This window comes from Lissotriton vulgaris, chromosome 4_1 (genome assembly GCF_964263255.1).
Source record: "Lissotriton vulgaris chromosome 4_1, aLisVul1.2, whole genome shotgun sequence".
In the NCBI taxonomy this organism is placed as follows: Eukaryota; Metazoa; Chordata; class Amphibia; order Caudata; family Salamandridae; genus Lissotriton; species Lissotriton vulgaris.
The window spans coordinates 133,952,288-133,970,766 of NC_141691.1; the positions used below are offsets into that span (position 1 = coordinate 133,952,288).

The window sequence follows — 18,479 nt, forward strand, 5'->3', positions numbered from 1 at the left end:
GATGGAGCATTCCCGCTATAACGTGTAGTTCTGGTGTTAATGGAGATCACCAAGGCACTTATTCCTGTGATAAGAATTATGACAAGTGAGTGCTTGCTCAATCTCCATCAGTTCAGGAAAGTTGCTCGCCTCATTCAAATGGTGTCTTGTTTAGTCATTCTGCAATATAAGATACTAAAGGACGGGTTGATTTTCTTCTTTAAAGTACAGTAACATACATTTCATGTTCCGTAAAGTAGTGATTTCACCAGAGACTTTAACCTGCCATTTTCTTCATTATAATTCAAGCCGGAGCAAAAAACGTTATTCTCAAGAATGAAAGCTTATGTAGTATAGGTAATACAGCAAAATTGTCAGACTTAGAACTATGCTTATTTAACAAGACACGGGTAAGTACATCTTTTCCTGTCTTAGATGCAATGTAATAGCTTAGCAACATGAGTTCTCTTCTTTTACACTATTGATGTAAAATGATGTGTTGGCCCCACCAAGTTCTAGGTGCTTTACGTGATTCAATTTCTCCTAATTTTTTTCATTCTTGACATCGATTTATGAATTCAGCATATTATGTTATCCTCATGATGATTTCAGTATTTGAGCAGATCAAAAAGTCGTCGACCTAGCCACATAACACAACACAACATAACATGTGTATTTGTAAAGCGCACGTTCACCACTACGGGTATCTTGGCGCTGAATAACAGATGTTTGTTGTTACCCAACTCAATGGTACTCATTTTATCGACCTCAGTTGGATGAAAGGCTGAGTGGACCCGCCGGGATTTGAACCTGTGACCATGAGGTCGAACACAGGCCCCTGGAGTAGACGCATTAGTCCACTGAGCCACTCTAACCCATCTGATTACGTATGATTAATTCTAGGGTCTAGCAGTGCTGGGTTTTGCTAATAAGTGACCTTGACTGTAGATTCGTTTTTTCTCACTATGGGCCAGATGTAGGTAATTTCTATTTACCGATTCCTAAATACTGAATTTTAGCGATTTGGTATTTTATTTATTTATTTATTTATTTATTGAAGTTTTGTGTAGCGCTAGCTGGACCCGAGGGTATCAGAGCGCTTCACAGCAAATAGAGAGATGCAACCAGGGCAATAAGCATGGAAAACAAGAATCAGAAACGATAGGAGGGAAATATAGCCTGTACACCAACAGAACAACAACAATAATAACGCAGTAAGAGACGGAGTTCGGGGGCGAATCAGTTAGTTCTGAATTCCGCAAAGGCTATCAGATTTCTGCTGTTGGGAGATGGGCTTCTCGCTAAGCACCGGAGCGTTCAAGGAAGAGGGCTTTGAGTAGCGTTTTGAATTGTGGGAAGGAGGCGGTCGTTCTGATATGTGGGGGGATGGAGTTCCAAATCCTGGGAGCGTTCCCCGCAAAAGATTTGTTTGAGGTCTTGCGTTTCTGTGATTTCAGCGGGATGAGCAGGAGTGTGTTGGAGCTTCTGAGGTTCCTGGATTGACCAGCCCTTTTGAGTTTAGAGGCCAGGTATTCTGGTTTGCCTGTATGCAAGGCTTTATGTGTGAGGCAAGCTGTGCGGAAGTTGGCTCGTTGGTCAATCGGGAGCCATTTCAGTTCTTTGAGTGCCGGTGAGATGTGGTCAAATTTCTTTGTTCCTGTGATCATTCTTGCGGCAGCGTTGAGGGTGGAGTTGAGGGGTCCCAGGTGTGACTTGGCTGTTCCAGTCAGTACAGCAATGCCATAGTCAATTCTTGAGAGCACAAGTGCCTGGGTGGCATGTTTCAGATCTTTGGGTGGGAGGAAGGGTTTAATTTTGTAGAGAAGTTTCAAGTTCAAGAACGCGCTTTTGGCGGTATTGGAGATGTGCTTCTTCATGTCCAGTTTGGGGTCGAGAGTAATTCCTAGTGATTTTGCTGAGTCTGTTGGAGTAAGAGAGACATTGAGGGCATTTAAGGCTTTGAGCCATTCCACTATTTGTGGGTTTTCATCTTTGTTCGAAATTAGGAGGACTTCCGTTTTCTCTTCGTTCAGTTTGAGGTGGTTGGCTGAGAGCCAGTGTTGAACCTCCATGAGTGTAGCATTAAGTCTGTGAATGTCAGCGATCGAAGTGGTTTCCAAGTAGAGTTGAGTGTCATCCGCGTACAGGTGGAAGGGGATGTTAGAGTTCCTTAGGAGAGAGGTGAGGGGTTCCATGTAGTTGTTGAAAAGTTGAGGGGAGAGTACTGATCCTTGGGGAACACCTCTGTTGATGGGGAGGGGGTCTGACTCGAAACTATTGATCTTTATTCTTTGAGAGCGGTTGTTAAGAAAGGAGGCGAACCATTTTAGGACTGTGTTTTCGATGCCCGCTCTTTCTCGGAGGACATTAAGTAGGAGGGAGTGATCAACTGTGTCAAACGCAGCCGAGAGGTCAAGGAGAATGAGGAGGCTACATTGGTTGGAGTCAAGTGACATGTGCAAGTCATCAAGGACATTTAGGATAGCGGTTTCCGTACTGCAGCCCTTTCTGAACCCGGATTGGAGAGGATCCAGTAGGTTAGAATTCTCTAAGTGTTGGTTTAACTGTGAAAGCACACATCTTTCCAGAATTTTGGCTAGGAATGGAAGATTCGAGACCGGTCTGAAGTTGTTCATGTCTGTGAGATCAAGGCCGGGTTTTTTGAGCAGAGGAGTGACTTGTCCTAGTTTAAGGCAGTCAGGGATGAGGCCCTCGCTTAAGGAGCTATTGATGATCTTGCCCCAGATTGGGGCTAGGGTGAGCTTCAAGTCCTTGGTCAGTCTTGAGGGAAGTAGATCGAGAGAGTGAGAGGAGGGTTTCGCTGCGTCGATAAGATTGCTTATCATTTCAACCTCGACCGGCTGGAAAGAAGACCAGCGGGAAGGAGAGGTTACTGGGGGGTTGTGGATGATTGCAGTGCTCTGGATGAAGGAGCGATCGATTTTGGCGATTTTTTCATTGAAGAAGCTTGCGAAGTTGTCGCATTGGGTTTTGGAGGCAGCTAAGTTGGCTGCCTTGGGAATGGAGGTTTGGTTTCTAATGATGTCGAAGAGTTCCTTGGGGCGGTTTCTCGCATTGTCTAATGCAGAACTGAAGAAGGAAGCCTTCTTACTTTTGATGTGAGTATGGTAGATTTTGCGGGCTGCCTTGAGTTGGTCCCGATGCATGGCGGAGGGGTTGTTTCTCCAAGTTCTTTCCACGGATCTAAGGTGTCTTCTTTCCTCATTAATGTCAGTAGAGAACCATGCTCTGGAGGGGATGCTTCTGGATTTTTTTAGTTTCAGAGGTGCCAGCTGATCTAGGACGAGCTCTAGATTGGAATGGTAGAGCGAGGTGAGTTCCGAGGTAGAGAGGGGCTCCGACGTGTTCGGGAGGAGAGTGCTGAGTCCTTCCTCAAGCTTGTCTCGGGGAACTCTGGAGGTGTTCCTGACCCATTTGGGGGGGGCTTGAGTGGGTGGGAGTGACACAGCCGGCTGGGTGATATGAAATAAAATTATGTGGTGGTCTGACCAGTCCACCGGGATGATGTGGTCAATCGAGACTGCAGTTTTGTTCGCAATGATGGCATCCAGGGTCGCTCCTCTGTAGTGTGTTTCTTCTGAACAATGTTGGACCAAGTCGTTGTCTTGTAGAAGGGTGTTGAGAGATTGAATCAGCGGGTTTTTGTGGTCGTTCCATCTAAGGTTGAGGTCGCCCATAATTAGATTGTCGTCGCCATTAAGTGCGGATTGGGTGATCAGATCCGATAACTGAGCTTTAAATTTGTTGGCATTGCCTGGGGGATGGTAGAGGAGGTGGCACTGACGAGAGCTATGACCGTGAGATTTGATGTTGACCGACAGGCATTCGAAGGAGCTGTGCAGGTAGGAGGGAGCTTCAGAGACTGCGAGGTTGCTTTTGTAGATGATCGCTATGCCGCCACCTTTGTGAATGGGCCTGTCTTTGCGGATAATTGAGAAGCCGGGAGGCACCAGCATATCCAGAATGGGGTGGGATAGGGAGTTTAGCCACGTTTCAGTTATGAAGGCTACATCCAGGTCATGGGAGAGGATGGATTCAGCTATTTCCGTTGCATGTTTGACTGCGGACCGGCTATTGATAAGCATGCAATTCAAGTGGGGGGGGGTCTTCTTTAGCTTTCAAATTGTCAGGGTTGGCTCTGGGAATGGGGGACAGATAGAGTGGGGGTCTGACGGTTCTACGGGTGGGCAGGTCCCTACCTACTCCGGTGATGACTTGGATCGAGGAGGAGAGGGTCGAGTTCACGGGTGGGGCCAGGGCAGGCTGGTTCGGGGGGAGTTCGTATGAAGCGACGAGTGCGCTCACTTCAAGAGTGGAGAGGGAGGTTAAGTTTCTGCTGGGAATGACTGCTCGCGGCTTCGTCTGGACTTCCGTGAGAGGAGGCAGGGCACAAGGGAGAGTATGAGCCTGGACGGTACGGGGATAGTCATTCCTAGGGGGAGGCGGGGGGATGTGGAGTGGGGCGGAGGGGGAGGGGGGTAGCTGGAGATTCCCGAGGGCAGAAAGGGTTTCCTTCAGTCCTAGTATCAGGGTCGAGATCTGTGCTTCAACAAGGTCGAGGCGGTGCGATATCTCGAGTGCGGGGGGGAGAGGAGGATCAGTGGAACTGGGTCCTGGGTGTGGGGGGCTTATGGGCGAGTTTCCACTGGGAGGAATAAAAGGACGGGAGGTGGCAGGATCTGGATTAGGGTTAGGTTGTGAGAGGGCTGTTAAGGGTGTGGTGTTGCGGTCCCTTCGGGGGAGGGAGATATCTTCAGTGGAGGGGGAAGTGAGAGCTAGAGGAGAGAGGGATGGCGGGTTAGGTGGTTGAGTGATGGGGTTGTCAGGTCTATAAATCAATTGTGGGAGGGTTAAAGGGTGGGGTGGATTGCTGGCCAAAAGGGGGTGCGTGTTCACTTCGTTAGAGGGTACAATGTGAACAAGAGGGGTGGGGATTGGCGGGGGTGGATTGAGCGCTGGTGTTAATGAGGGGTCTGGGATCACTGAGGGGTGGAGGCAGAGAGCGGGCGGTGCTTCTGGAGCTAGGGAATGGTCTAGGATCACGAGGGGGGGGAGGCTGGGAGTTAGTGGAACTTTGTGGGCTAGGGAGTAGGGGGGTTGGGGTCCTTTGGGGATGAGATTGGGCGCAATGGAGGGGGGCGGGGCTAGGGAGAAAGGGGGAGCTGGGTCTGGTGAGGACGAGAGATTGACGGGTTGGAGGGATAGGGACGGGAGGGGACGCTGGGGCGGGTCAATGAGGGCGTAGGACTGAGAGTAGGGGGAGTTACGGGGGCTAGGGAGGGGTGAGTTGGGGGTCCCTAGGGGGAGCGAGAGGGGCTGAGTGGGGGGAGGTTGGGTGAGGCGGGCGGGGGGCGGGAGTTGTGAGTCATGGGGGGCTAGGGCTGTCGGTAGCAGCTGGGTGGTGGAGGGACTAGGTAGTGTAGTGGAAGGACGCTGGGGAGGCGAGTTCTGGAGAATGAGAGTTTGAGCGGAGCCGGAAGGTTGGGCGGGGGGAGTTTTGAGTGGGTAATGGGTGGTAGCCATCCTAAGAGTGGGGAAGAGAGAGTCAAAGAACTCTAGGTTCTCCTCTTTCGCCTGGATTAGAATGGTGCCGTTCTTATAAATGGTGATGGAGATGTCTCCTGACAGGGATAGATGATTCAGGGGGGCGATTGTTAGTTTGCGGTTGTGATCAGTGAAGGTGGTTTTGGAGACGGGGAGGGATGAATTAAAGATGGTGGCCCATACGTCAGGTCTGTTGGTGTGGAAAATGAAGTCCATTTTCTTCTGACCTCTAGTTGTGCAGTGGTAAATGTCAACAATTAGCGTTTCGGGGTGTTGCCTTATTATGTTCTGTTTGAAGCGTTTTTTAGAATTGAAAGAGAGGGTTCGTGGGAACGATATAGCGAAGGTGTTCGGTCCTTGGGGCAAAGGAGGTTAGAGGAGGGGCCGAGATGAGTGACAGAGTGTGTGGCTGGGGGCATCTTGGCTGGGCGGGGGGGAGAGGCTCAGCGGGGGTGAGGTGGAGGACATAGGGGTGGAGGGTTAATTGGGGTGGTGCAGAGAGTGTAACGAGCTATGAGCTGGGGAGAGGTGTATCAGGGGGACACTAGGGTGGTGGGGGGGGGGAGTATCGGCGAGATAGGTAGAATGCGCCTAGGATCAAGGGTGGACATAGGGTCAGCAGAAGGTAGCTTTGGGAGAGCGGAGGACAGGAGGACGCAGGGCGGGCTGAGGCTAGAGAAAAATGGGTGTGGCGAGGAGTAACTGTCGGGGACAGGGAGACTAAGGGCAGGGGAGGTTCCGAGGCCCTGTTCGGGTATTATGGACGAGTTCGGAGTAGGCTTAGACCGGCAGATAAGGCCGAGTTTAGAGCTTGGGGAAGCTCTGTGTGAGCTCTTAGCTCACCAGGGCTAAAGTTAATAAATCGGGAGAGCAGGAAGACTCAAAGTCCATAATGGCAAGAAAGGGCAAGGCAGGTTCACATACCAGGGTCCAGATAGGCATGAAACTGGCAGATCAGCCCCGATTTCGCAGTTGGTCGATGACCTGAGTGGCGGCCAAATTAGGGACAGGCAGCCAGGGCTAAAGTAGAGAAGTCTGCAGTGCAGGGAGAGTAAGAGTCCATGAGGGCCAGAAGGGGAGGGCAGGTTCACATGTTCTGGTCAGATTTTCTGGCGAATCCCAAGTAGGGAGAGAAAGAGCAGGTCCGGTCCAGATTAAAGCTGGAAGATGTCCTGTGTGGTGGCCATATTAGGGACAGTGCAGATCAGGACCGATTTCATTGCTGGTCGATGTCTTGAGTGGCGGCCATATTGGGGATAGGCAGCCAAGGCTGATGTCGGGAAATCTGCAGACCTGTTCAAATGATTCAGGCGAGTCCCAAATAGGCAGAGAAGGAGCAGATCCGGTCCAATTTCAAACTGGAAGGTGTCCTGTGTGGCAGGGCAGATCAGGATCTATTTCATAGCTGGTCGATGTCCTGAGTGGCGGCCATATTGGGGACAGGCAGCCAAGGCTAGTGTCGAGAAATCTGCAGTGTCAATGGGCATGGAGACTAAGAGTCCGTGAGGGCAGGTTCACATGTCCTAATCCAGTGTTACTGGAGAGTTCCGAATAGGGATGGAACGAGCTTAACCGGTCCGGTTTTTTAAACTGGGAAGATGTCCTGCGTGGCGGCCATCTTAGGGACAGGGAGCCCTTCGTGATATTAAGCGGCAGGTATAAGTGTGGAGGGGTGCCCCCGTGGGAAGGCACCAGGCCGCATCCGTGCGGCGCAGATTCTTCCCCGGTGCTGGACATTCCAGAACAGGGTGCGGTCGTGACGTAACCATTCCGTCATCAGCACAGCTCAACCGTGACTGATGACGGAATGGTTCCGTCACCAGCATCGAAGGGGTTAAGAATCAGTAAATAGAATGTAGGTAAAAAAATCGGTAAATTTTACCGATTCAGTAATATTAGTTATTATTTCGTTTCGGTATTTACCGAATCGGTAATAAAGAATACCTTCCCATTAATTCCTATGGGCCTGAAGGCCCATAGGAATGAATGGGAAGCCATTCACTATTACTGATTCGGTAAATACCGAATCTGTAATAGGGGGACATATTCAAGGGTGGCAGGTTGTCACATTGACACCCTGTTGCACCTCTGAATCGTGCAGGTGTGCACATGTGGCGCACATACATGCCCTAAGGGCATGTATGTTTGCCACATAGCTCTTTTAAAAAAGCACAAAACTGCTTTTTTAAAGGTATTCTGTATTTACCACCAACTTGTAGTTGGTGGTAAATAACGAAACCTTAACCCAAAAATGCACTCACTTGAGTGCTCCCTACATAGGATTTAAGGATCGGTATTTTACCGATTCCTTAAAATAACGAATCAGTAAATTACTGAATCCTTAAATCCAGCCTCCTACATCACAAAAGGCTAAATATCGGTCGGTAATGGGAAAATTACCGATTTTCGGCCGTTACCGACCAGTATTTGCCCACCTACATCTAGCCCTATGTGCTTTTTTCCTGTGAATGTTCTGAATAAGTGTGGTAGTTTGCTCTGCAAGGGTATTCACTTCTATGCATGAGTTTTTACTTATAATGCTTTAATAAATGTTGTTTTAACTGTTGATTGGACATCTCTTGGGCATTATGTTTTGTTCCCAAAGTATTATGCATGTATTGTATGTTTAGGGACCCATGTGCTTTAAAACAACTACTATTTCAGTTGAGGCCACCAATATTCCATACTAGATTTGCTGTACTTGCCCTGCTCCCACAAATCCATTCAATGGTACCAAATTAATGTTTACCTTCCAGTTTCAAATGTTTTCACTCATATAGAACATTTTAAAACCTTCAATTTAACTTTTTTGTGTATTTATATAATATTAATCTGCTAATATAAAGTTGTATTTCCAGCCGCAGAACCCCTGAATAGACGTTGCTGACACCCAGTGGTCAGCAGACCACAGGTCAAGAACCACTGATCTAGACCTTTACAAAACATGTACAAACATGTTTTGAAAGTGTGATGAAAGTCCACATGTTCTAGAGTGTATAGCCTATAGTTTCAGTTTCCTATCTTGCTGTTTTAGAATATAATACATTCATGTTTTGTTGCTTCTAAAAGTTTCAGAAATTCCTTTCTGGCAGTTCTCATATTCCTTAAGGGACCCACTCTTACATCTGCACTGTTAAGTTCTCCATACATATTAGTTAAAATAAAAATAATAAAGTGGCTTACTGTTTAACCCTATTTCATTGTTTGCAACAAAAACTGTGGCTCTTCCTTTGAGTCCATCATTCTATGTTTTTTTAAATCTTTTATAGTACCAGTATTAACTACTGCAGTCAGCTTGATATTTCACACTCTAAGACCTTTGTGCACCACAGAGTTAGTGCCTATTTGTTGCTTAATAATTTGACGTCTCTCACTCCAGAGAGTCTTTCAAGACATCTTGGTCAAATGTTGCCTTTCCTATTTCGTATTCTACAGAAAAAAACGTGGAGGTTGAAGACTGACTTAACCATCCCTGTGACTTTCCTTATCATCATTTTGATTCTACTGTGATGTTTTCCTGTTTCTTACCCTTTCCCCCGTGTTCTTTAACCTTTTTTCCATACACAGCACCCCATTGGTCTCCAACTGGATTCATGGTGTGTCTGTACCATAACCTTCTAAATAACCTGCAACTCACATTAACTTCCTTCTCTACATTGGAAATATTCCTTATGTGATTGAAAAAAAAAAAATCCCGGATGCTCCTAGAAAATATGGGTTCCTTTGGTATATTTCATACCCAGGTTGTATGTTTACTCCAAGCAATTTGTTCAAAGTTGAAGTGAGCAAACTGAATGCGAAAACTATTGGCATGTTTAATGAATACCCGTTAAGTTACAACCTTGTGTAATTTCCCCTCATTACCAATACGCATGTTCTTCCCGAAGTATGGAAAAACCACTCACAGTTCATCACAGATATTTAAAGGTAGGATTTTCCAAGTTACTATCAAACCTTCTAATATACATGTTTTTTCTTTCTTTCTTACCTTGCAGAAAATTGATGCACACGCCATTGAGGAATTCTATGGTTTAACATCTGATATTTCTAAAAACTCTGAATCTGGCTATATTCTGTTCTACCAGTCAAGAGACTAGATGTAAATAAATCTGTATGTAAAATGGACCCAGCTATAAAATAAGAAATGGGATCAAGGGCACATGAAAACAGGATGTTAAAAGGACAATGAAGAACTCCTACTGGTGCTTAGAAGACTGGCTATTGAAAAGCCCGCAAGTGCACAAGAAAAGTTTGGGTCTAGCACTTCCTGGAGGAAGTGGCTTGATGACGCAGATTGAGACTTCACTTCCCCATTGCTGTGCTATCATCCAAATTATCTTAAGCTCTGTGTGACTATAATTAACTTGCTTTATTACTTTTCTATCAAAAAGGGATTGTAGGGTTGCACTGCATCATAGTCCTTGGCCTTCTGGTGGCATTTTCCTTGGTTATTCTCATTTTGAATGTTTTTCTGCATTTTAGCAGAGCAATTTATTGTTAATTGTCAGCCGAACTAATTCTATTTTATAGGAGGTTTGCAGACCCTAATTTTCAAAGACAACTGATTCAGCACACAAATACATAAGACACACTACAATAACTTGGATGTTATATGAGCAAAGTATGCAACCACAGAATGAGACTGTGTTTGGACAGATTACATTATGGAAGCTTCCTTCTGCCTTCTATGTCTTGGAGATAGGTTGTCTGGAGGAAACAAATTAGCAAAATAAATGTCAAACAATTGTTTTATGTTTCTTCTTTGGTTATTAACAAGTGGGTCTTCTCTTCAGATCCCTCATAATTACAACAATATATATTTGGTCTTCTTTGAATTGAAATCCGTCTTGGTTGGATTATGAACTCATTATTGTTATCCAATTCTTCATAGAAAGATGTAACATAGTTGAAAAACCTATAAGTATTACTGCAGTAATGGAAGTGTTTCTTGCTTTTAACGCACAATGCAATGGCATATTTTAAGCTGCCAGTGTTTTTTCTTTAATTTATTTTTATAAGTTCCTTAGAATGACTAAAAATAATATGTTTTTCATTTTATTGGTCTGTCGTGCAGACTTGTTTGACAAAGCTTTAAGGCAAAATGGTCCCTTCTCCCAATGCCTACTAAACCCGAACTAGATGCAGTTGGATTTTAAACATGCATATCAGTTTACCAGTAGAAAGTTGTGCTCTTGTAGTAAGATTGCTGGTCATATAATGAGATGTTGAAGTTACTAATATGTATATTCGGAGTCTCATTTTTGGATACTGGTTGGGTTGGGGTGATCCATTTCTTTTGAATATTAAATTAGTCAGATAAAATTGCTTCTAATCAAACGTAGTGCTTACCTGATGCTGAGATGGTTAACAGATCTTAGTTTTCCCACCACAGTTTTTCACTGACGTGTATCGGTGAAATAAAAGGCACTCGAGCAACAATTAACCTAGTGACAATATCACCTGTTCTCCATGTCTTGATTCCGGAGAATTAGAGCAATAAGTGGGTATAATATTTGCAGTGGAAGTTTAAGTTAACTAAAACTTCATTTAAAGTTATGTTTGTGTATTTAAGAACAGTACTTTGCAGTTTACAACGCTGCTTCAATACTGCCACCGAATTCTGCAGATGTTTGGTTTAAACTTCTGATCTCTTCCGTCTGGTGCTGAACATTTAAAGCCTTAAAAAAGGAACACAGTTTAAAGTATTTGCCTTTTTACTGTACTTATTATTGTGAGATTGTTGTTCCAGATCAAAATACATCTCTTGATTAGGACTCTTTCATGCTTTCCTATTTTGTGTACCACTAACAGAAGTGAAACCCAATGCGATGGGGCTCTGGTTGGGTGAGCAGACCTTAAAATGCACAAGGTTTGCTGTCTCAGAAGTAGAAATAGGCATTTGGTCGTGCTGGACTCCATGAGGAGTGAGGATTGCAAAGGCATCAGAGTCCTTCGCTAAACAATAGTCCAATAAAGAACCAACCATCCAGTGTGTGGTCTGTTTTGGGCATTCTGGCTCCATCTTGTGATGATCTTCAAAATATACTTTTGGCTATAAACAGGAAGTTATTCTGCAATATTTAGTTGAAGATTAATGCAGCTGGTATCCGCTATTTGTTTTACAGCTTTTCCTTCTTATTCAAGGCATGAGGCTAAAACTGCAGATCATGGTTGTGTGATAATTTACCTTTGAAAAACCAGTTCTGTGCACTGCTTGTATCCTCCCTTTGTCATTTAGTAATCATGAGAAATAGTGCTGACAAGATGCTCCATTGTTTTCAAGGACAACATTTTCATATTGAAGAAGATTGTGTTGCATGTCAATGTAATCAAGCCTATGGTTTAGTTCTCCTTTAAAGCTGGTAAATACATGATCACAGGAGATAAATATGTTCAATAGAAAATCAGAGAACCAAGCGACAGTGACATAGGATACAGAAACAATAAAGACATCATTTGCCATGTACCCTGTGGCATTAGGTAGAAAATCTCAAACCAATCACAGCACATTCCAGTTTTTTTTTTTTTTTTTGCTACACCTTAACTTCGCTTTTCTTCTTAGTATTTAAACCAAAAGCAAATGTCATGAATTGCAAACCACCTTTGGGATAATGGCTTCTCAAAAGTAAAACACAGTTTCCATGTTGCACTCCTGCTGAACATAGTTCTAATGATATTTGAACCAGATACCTGTTTTAGTTGTATTGTTTTTCTTATATGGGTAGGTGTTGGGAAAATATTGGATATCTTTATTGCATAACCTTCGATTTTACCATTGGACTTTGATGCTTCATCATATGGCCGGCTTAGAAAAATATCTCTTCTGAACTCAGTCAACCATGTATCAAATGCTGAAACTGTATGCTCTCGACTAGGTAACAGAAAGCAGCCAATGATGTGTAAATTAATACATAGTGAGCTTTCAGAATAAGTAAATCCATTTAGCCACTTTAAAGCAGTTTAGATGCCTCTAAACTGTGATCATTTTGCCGCTCACATCACCACACAGTTATAAGAACATTTAAGGGAAAAAGTTTAGTTTTAACTAAAGAACTGCAGACTAAATTTGCAAGGGTATGCTTTGCGGAAGAAAAAACACCTGAGCGAGATAATTTCCCCTCATCATGATATTAAGGATTTTGCCTGACCTAATTAAAGAAAAAATTGTTTTGCAATATTGTGTACTGCAAAATTATCAATGTGATCTAAAAATTAGAATCTCGCTTACAGTGTGGGATCCCAGATATGGTATACTCACACAAATAAATGCTATGAATCAAAGAGCTACTTAAAGTTCCTTCTTTGAAGAAACAAAGTTTCTTAGCAACAGATAAACCACAAGTGTACCCCCTTTGAACCATATCTAACTGATATGTTTATAAAGTACATGTAAAAAGGAGAATTACATGCTTTTTGTCACTGATACCAACTTATGTGCCTACATCTGAATATTAAAATGTGGATTAATATTCTTAAGCCCTCTTTATTTTAGTCTGAAAGTGTAAAATAATGTGGGTGATATAAAAGAGGAACATGGGAAAATAAAAACAATGACAATACTTTCAGAAGTTATGTATGCCTCTAGCAAGCCAGGGCTGAAAGCCAGTACCCTGTGAATGTTCTGAGCTGTGTTGTGCCCACCTGGCTACAAAGGGGAATGGGATGTTAGTCTTTCAAAGACGGTGCTTGGATAACTGCAACTTATGTATATGATGACAATATCTGAAAACTGGTTACATAATTAACATTAAAGTGAACTTTTGCCATTAAAGAAATATAGTACTTGTTTATTTGTTGGTGGTGGAGTGTCACTGCTACAGTTCTATGCTGTACGAAAATGGTGTGCCAGAAGAAATCTATGGGTATTTTCAGTGGCCTTTGGGGGGGAAATCTCGAACAATAAATGTTTCAAGGTGTTGACATGTAAATATTTTTATTTTCAAAACAAAATCCTCTTGTACTTGTATTCATTTTTACTGGCATCAGGGGCAGGATCATGGAACACTTTAAAAAATGTATATATTTGTTGCCACCTGTACAGTAGAAATTCACTGCTGTCCATCGCACCCTTCTTGTCCTTTGTTCCATTAAATTTCTCACCTGTTGTAATAATTCTAATTCACAGCTGGACCATATCCGATCACCTTTGGCTTGTCAGCTGTTCATAGTTTTAGAAAAGATCACTTATAGAACTGATTCAGAGTTTTTGTTTTGCCACTTAGTTACTTAAGTATTAAAGCGTCGTCCGTAGTTGGAATGTTTGTGCGAGGTGTTTTGACCATACTCTGATCATGACGTCACTGAAATAGAAAAAGGAACCCAGAGATAGAAAAAGATGAGGTTGATGCACATTGAGTCTAATCGGGAGTATGACAACCTGAGGGAAATGTGGCTTCCAGAATCATCCCCTTACTGATAGTTCCACAACACACATAAAAGAGGGTTCTCTTAGTCCTAAACCCTAATCTTGTGGATACCCTTAACCGCAGATTCCTCATCATTAGAATTACCCTAGGCTCTACGTTAGCTGTGTACCACTCCAGAAGTGTCGGAGCAGAACTACATATAAGCACCACCCTTGCACACTAACATTCATTTTTTTTGTTTCTGCACCTTTCGATGTAGATCTGGAGCTTGCTATCAACTTAGGTCATTCTTCCAGTGATTTCCAAAACTATTCGACGGTCTGGTAGGGAATTATGTTTCCTCTGAAAGCGATAAGATTCAGAATGTGCTGAGACTGAAGAAAGCACATCAGTCACAGACCCACAGGAGGTGTCTCTTTTATGTCTGAACTCTGATCACTGCTGCAGCAACAAATGATGGACGGAATGCGGAATGAATCAAACATTTACCCTCAGTGAAGAGATCTGGATTAAATCCATTGTTCTTTTGCACACTACTCCACCCCAGTTTAGACCCAGCCATATGCAAATCAGTCTTGAACTTGCTCCTCACGGGAACAGTCCAGCCTAAACTAGCAAGCCAGGTTCTCCCTCAACCGGAAACAAGCATCCTGGAACCAGTTTTGTGGTAAAACACCTCATCAGCCTGGCTAGCTTGAATGCAGTGGTATAGTGAGCAAGGGACCCACGTCTGGGCCAACCCATCACACTTCGTGTGAAAAGTGCTGCAGCAACCAATAATAGATGGAATGCTGAATGAATCAAACATTCACCCTCAGTCAAGCGATCTGGGTTAAATCCATCATTCTTTTGCTCACTATTCTACCCCAGTTTGGACCCAGCCATATGCAAAAGAGTCTTGACCCTGCTCCTCGTGGAAACATTCCAGCCCGAACTGCCAAGCTAGGTCCTCCCTGAACCGGAAACAAGCATCTTGGGACTGGTTTTGTGGTAACAACCCTCTTAGGCCAGGCTATCTTGAATCCAGTAATTGGTGAGAGTGCCTAAAAGGTTGTTTGTTTTTTTTAAACAAAAATCTTCTAGAATCAAATTGTTTTTATTTATAAAGCTCTAGTAAGTGGCTTATGGCAAGTGAATTAATAACATTATTTATATTCATTCAAGACTGATTTATCAACAGCAAAGCTGCAAACAATGTAAACCGGGTGTATACTTTTGAAATACAAATTTATGTAAAAGAGTCTATTACAAAAAAGGGGTACAAAATATAATACACATAAATACGAGTTACTGAGATACATTTTTCTCACAGCAACTGTTTTTTCATAGACACTTTTGTTGTAGCCCATTTCGAATATTTTCAAATTATGAAAACATAATTGAAGATACAATGAACAATTCCAAACGGACATTCACAAATGAAAATTGGTAGGATTGTTGACGTTTCGGTCTTGTCTTGTGCTAACGCAATAAGACCATCTTCAGGACGAAATGTTCTTCTGTGGACTGAAGACCCCAGAGCAATAAATGGATATAACTATATATACAGGACATGTGGATGATAAATCAAAGAAAAGGAGTGCAGAATGGCCTCCAGCATCTATAGTAGTGTTGTGACAGCTTTCAAATTGCTTATGTTCGTCCCAAAGTTAAAGTCAGATGTACAACATGCCACCCCCTTTGGATTCCTGAGGGCGGTGGCAGGGCGGAAACAAAATCAATTAAGTTGTAAACTTCCTTTGCCGCATCGGGTCTCGATGGACGAAATTGCTGCGGCAACAGATGATAGAAGTAATAATGAATGAATCAAACATTCACCCCCAGTAAGAGACCTTGGTTAAATCCATTGTTGTTTTGCTCACTATTCCACCCCACTTTGGACACAGCCATATGCAAATCAGTCTTGACCCTGCTCCTGATGGGAACATTCCAGCCGGGTCCTTCTTGAACCGGAAACAAGCATCGTGGGACCTGTTTTGGGGTAGTACCCCTCATTAGCCAGGCTAACTTGAATCCAGTGGCACAATAAGCAAGGGCATACCCATCCCACTTAGGGCGAAAAAATGCTGCGGCAACAAATGATGGATGGAATACCGAATGAGTCAAACATTCACACCCCAGTCAAGGGATCTATCCATCATTTGATGCCGCAGCACGGTCACTTTTCAAAGCATGTGTGCCCTCTTGCATGCAGAGGCTATGCGGAACCAGGAGGCAAAACCTTTTTACAATGCTGAACATAACAAGGTTGTGGTTGAAGCACAAGTCTTGCTCCCACTCCTGGCTGTGAGCCAGTGTCTGTCACGGCTGTACCCGCAAACGATCCACTTCTTGCTCAGTCTTTGGGTAAGTCAATGTCCTAGTGCAAGATGGCAAAGCAAACTTGACCCCATTCCACTTCTCCGTTTTGAATTAAAAGTTACAAGGGCATCAAGAGAAACGTGAACTCCTTCAAAGTCCCCAGCTTGAGAACTGATTTATCAGCTGGTCCCAATGCTCCTAAGTTTCTCAGGCTATCGTCGACCCTCACAGTGAAAGACCTACTTCAAGGAGGCCAGTCTGCATGTCTTTAGTGTGATTCTGACTCATTCTAATGCACCTTCGGACCCCATGGAGCCCTTGGGTCTCCAGTTGGATTACAACCTGTGGGCCCATACTCCTTGATTCCAGCTGTCCACTTGATGCCTGTTACCATTCTCATATCGACTCTGGTAGGCACATAAACACTGACTCCAATACCCACTCCATTTCCCATCCACACTAAGGAAGATACTGACTCCACCTTCACCAAAGGAACACATGCAGTGGAGACCCATGTTGGACCCTGAACTGATGCCGGCCGGAGCTCCATCGATGTCATGCTATGAGTTAACAAAAGCACAACCAGTTATTATGCAGCCTGACTCTAACCCAGCACCTCTATCGCAACTCGACTATCAGCAGAGGATTCATTCTCTTTTTGACTGACTCGGACTACATTCAAGAAACACGTAAGGTCCCTCAGAACGCTGATGATGATGAGGAGGGTGACAGATTACTCGCCCTCAATATACTGGTGATGCATTGAAGTTGGATTTACAAACTGCCAGTGGGCTAGACACCTCCCCTGAAACACCGCTAAACTCACCACTTGGGCCACCAGCTGAAGAAAGTGCCTTGTTTGCATCAGTGGTCCAGAGGGCTGCTGAGGTGCTAGATGTGGAGTTGCTCTCCATTGAGATATGAACACATGTTCATACAGAACTTCTCCAACCAGTTTGATGCCATTTAAAGATGCCCTCACTAATGTCTTGATAACTACATGTTCCAAGCCTTTTCCTTGCCTGCCAGTCCGACAGGCAGTAGCCCAGCAACATAGTGCATCTTTATGCAGGCTTTGACTAGTAAGGTAATTCCTAATTCCTTCCTGACAACTTCTCCAGATAGGGAATCCAAAAGGTCAATGCTTTTGATACAATAGTGTTTTTCTGCGAGTCTGGCACAAGCGTCCATAAGTGTAATTTGTTTACTGAGCAGATAGATGCATGTTCGGTGGACATGGCCGGTGAGATCTTGCTGGAGGTCCGAAAGTTGCTCAAAGCTTCTCTCGTTCAAAAAATACGTGGAGAGGATACAGTGAAGTATGTCATCTGTGCTGTCCTGGATATTGCACGTTGCACTGGCAGAGCTCTTTGGAGCAGTGTTGTGCTCAGAAGTCACTCATGAATGAGGTTGAGGTGCGTTTCATTAAAGGAGTGACATGTTTCCTCCCAAACCATTTGTGAAGCCCCAGAGGTACATAATTAAGTGTAAGTGCAACCCCTTTAAATCTATGCACAGTTGCTCCTTGAGCCTGAAGTCCGTTTTCTTTATCGCCATCATATCGGCACACTGTGCAAGTGAGCTGCAACCGCTGTCAGTAAAACCACCCTACACTACCTTCTTCCCAGGCAAGTTAGTGTTGAGGACCTGGATGCCCTTCCATTTAGGCTAATCAGTTAACTTCCCTACATTCTACGCTTCATCTCTTCGGTTGAAAGAGGAGGGGATGGTCTATTGCTTTGATCCAAAGAGAGTATTGGGCTTTAACACTGCATTGTAGATCATCTTTGTCTACGCTCAGGTGCACAGAAGGGCAGGGTAGTGCAACCGAGAACACTGTCTCGATGGATAGTCCTCTGCAGTAAGGTGTGCTCTGCAATTACAACTTTACCTCTTCCCCCGCCTTCTCAGATGGCCTGAGTGCCCATTCCACCAGTACCAAGGCTACTACAATGGCACTGGCCGAGGGATGCCTGTTCTTGAAATCGGCCAAACTTTGACATGGGTATTTGTACACACATTCACAAAGCATTATTGGCTTGATAGCAGGGTTTAACGAGATGTCACTTCACTTGCTCTGTCCTGCAGAACCTTTTGGTTCACTCCCCATTTCCTCCACCTTTGGGAGATATTGCTTTGGAATCAATTCTAAAGTTAAGAAATCTAAAGTTAGAAGTATCCATCAGAAAATCCGGTTACTTACCTTAATAATGTTTTCTGGTGGATACTCTAACTTCAGATTACTCACTGCTTGCCACCTCCCCTATC

The 18,479-nt window shown here is 44.1% G+C and overlaps 1 protein-coding gene across 1 annotated transcript in view; it reads left to right on the top strand.

The window, feature by feature from the left end:
- The window catches only part of LOC147718472 (ubiquitin carboxyl-terminal hydrolase 12-like), a 226,589-nt gene extending 213,270 nt beyond the window's left edge, over positions 1-13,319 (top strand). Inside the window, exon 9 of the mRNA XM_086918395.1 lies at positions 9,540-13,319. Within this exon, the coding sequence (XP_086774521.1) occupies positions 9,540-9,641 (102 nt within the window). The 3' untranslated portion in view covers positions 9,642-13,319. The remainder of the gene's footprint in view (positions 1-9,539) is intronic.
- Positions 13,320-18,479: the final 5,160 nt, after the last annotated feature.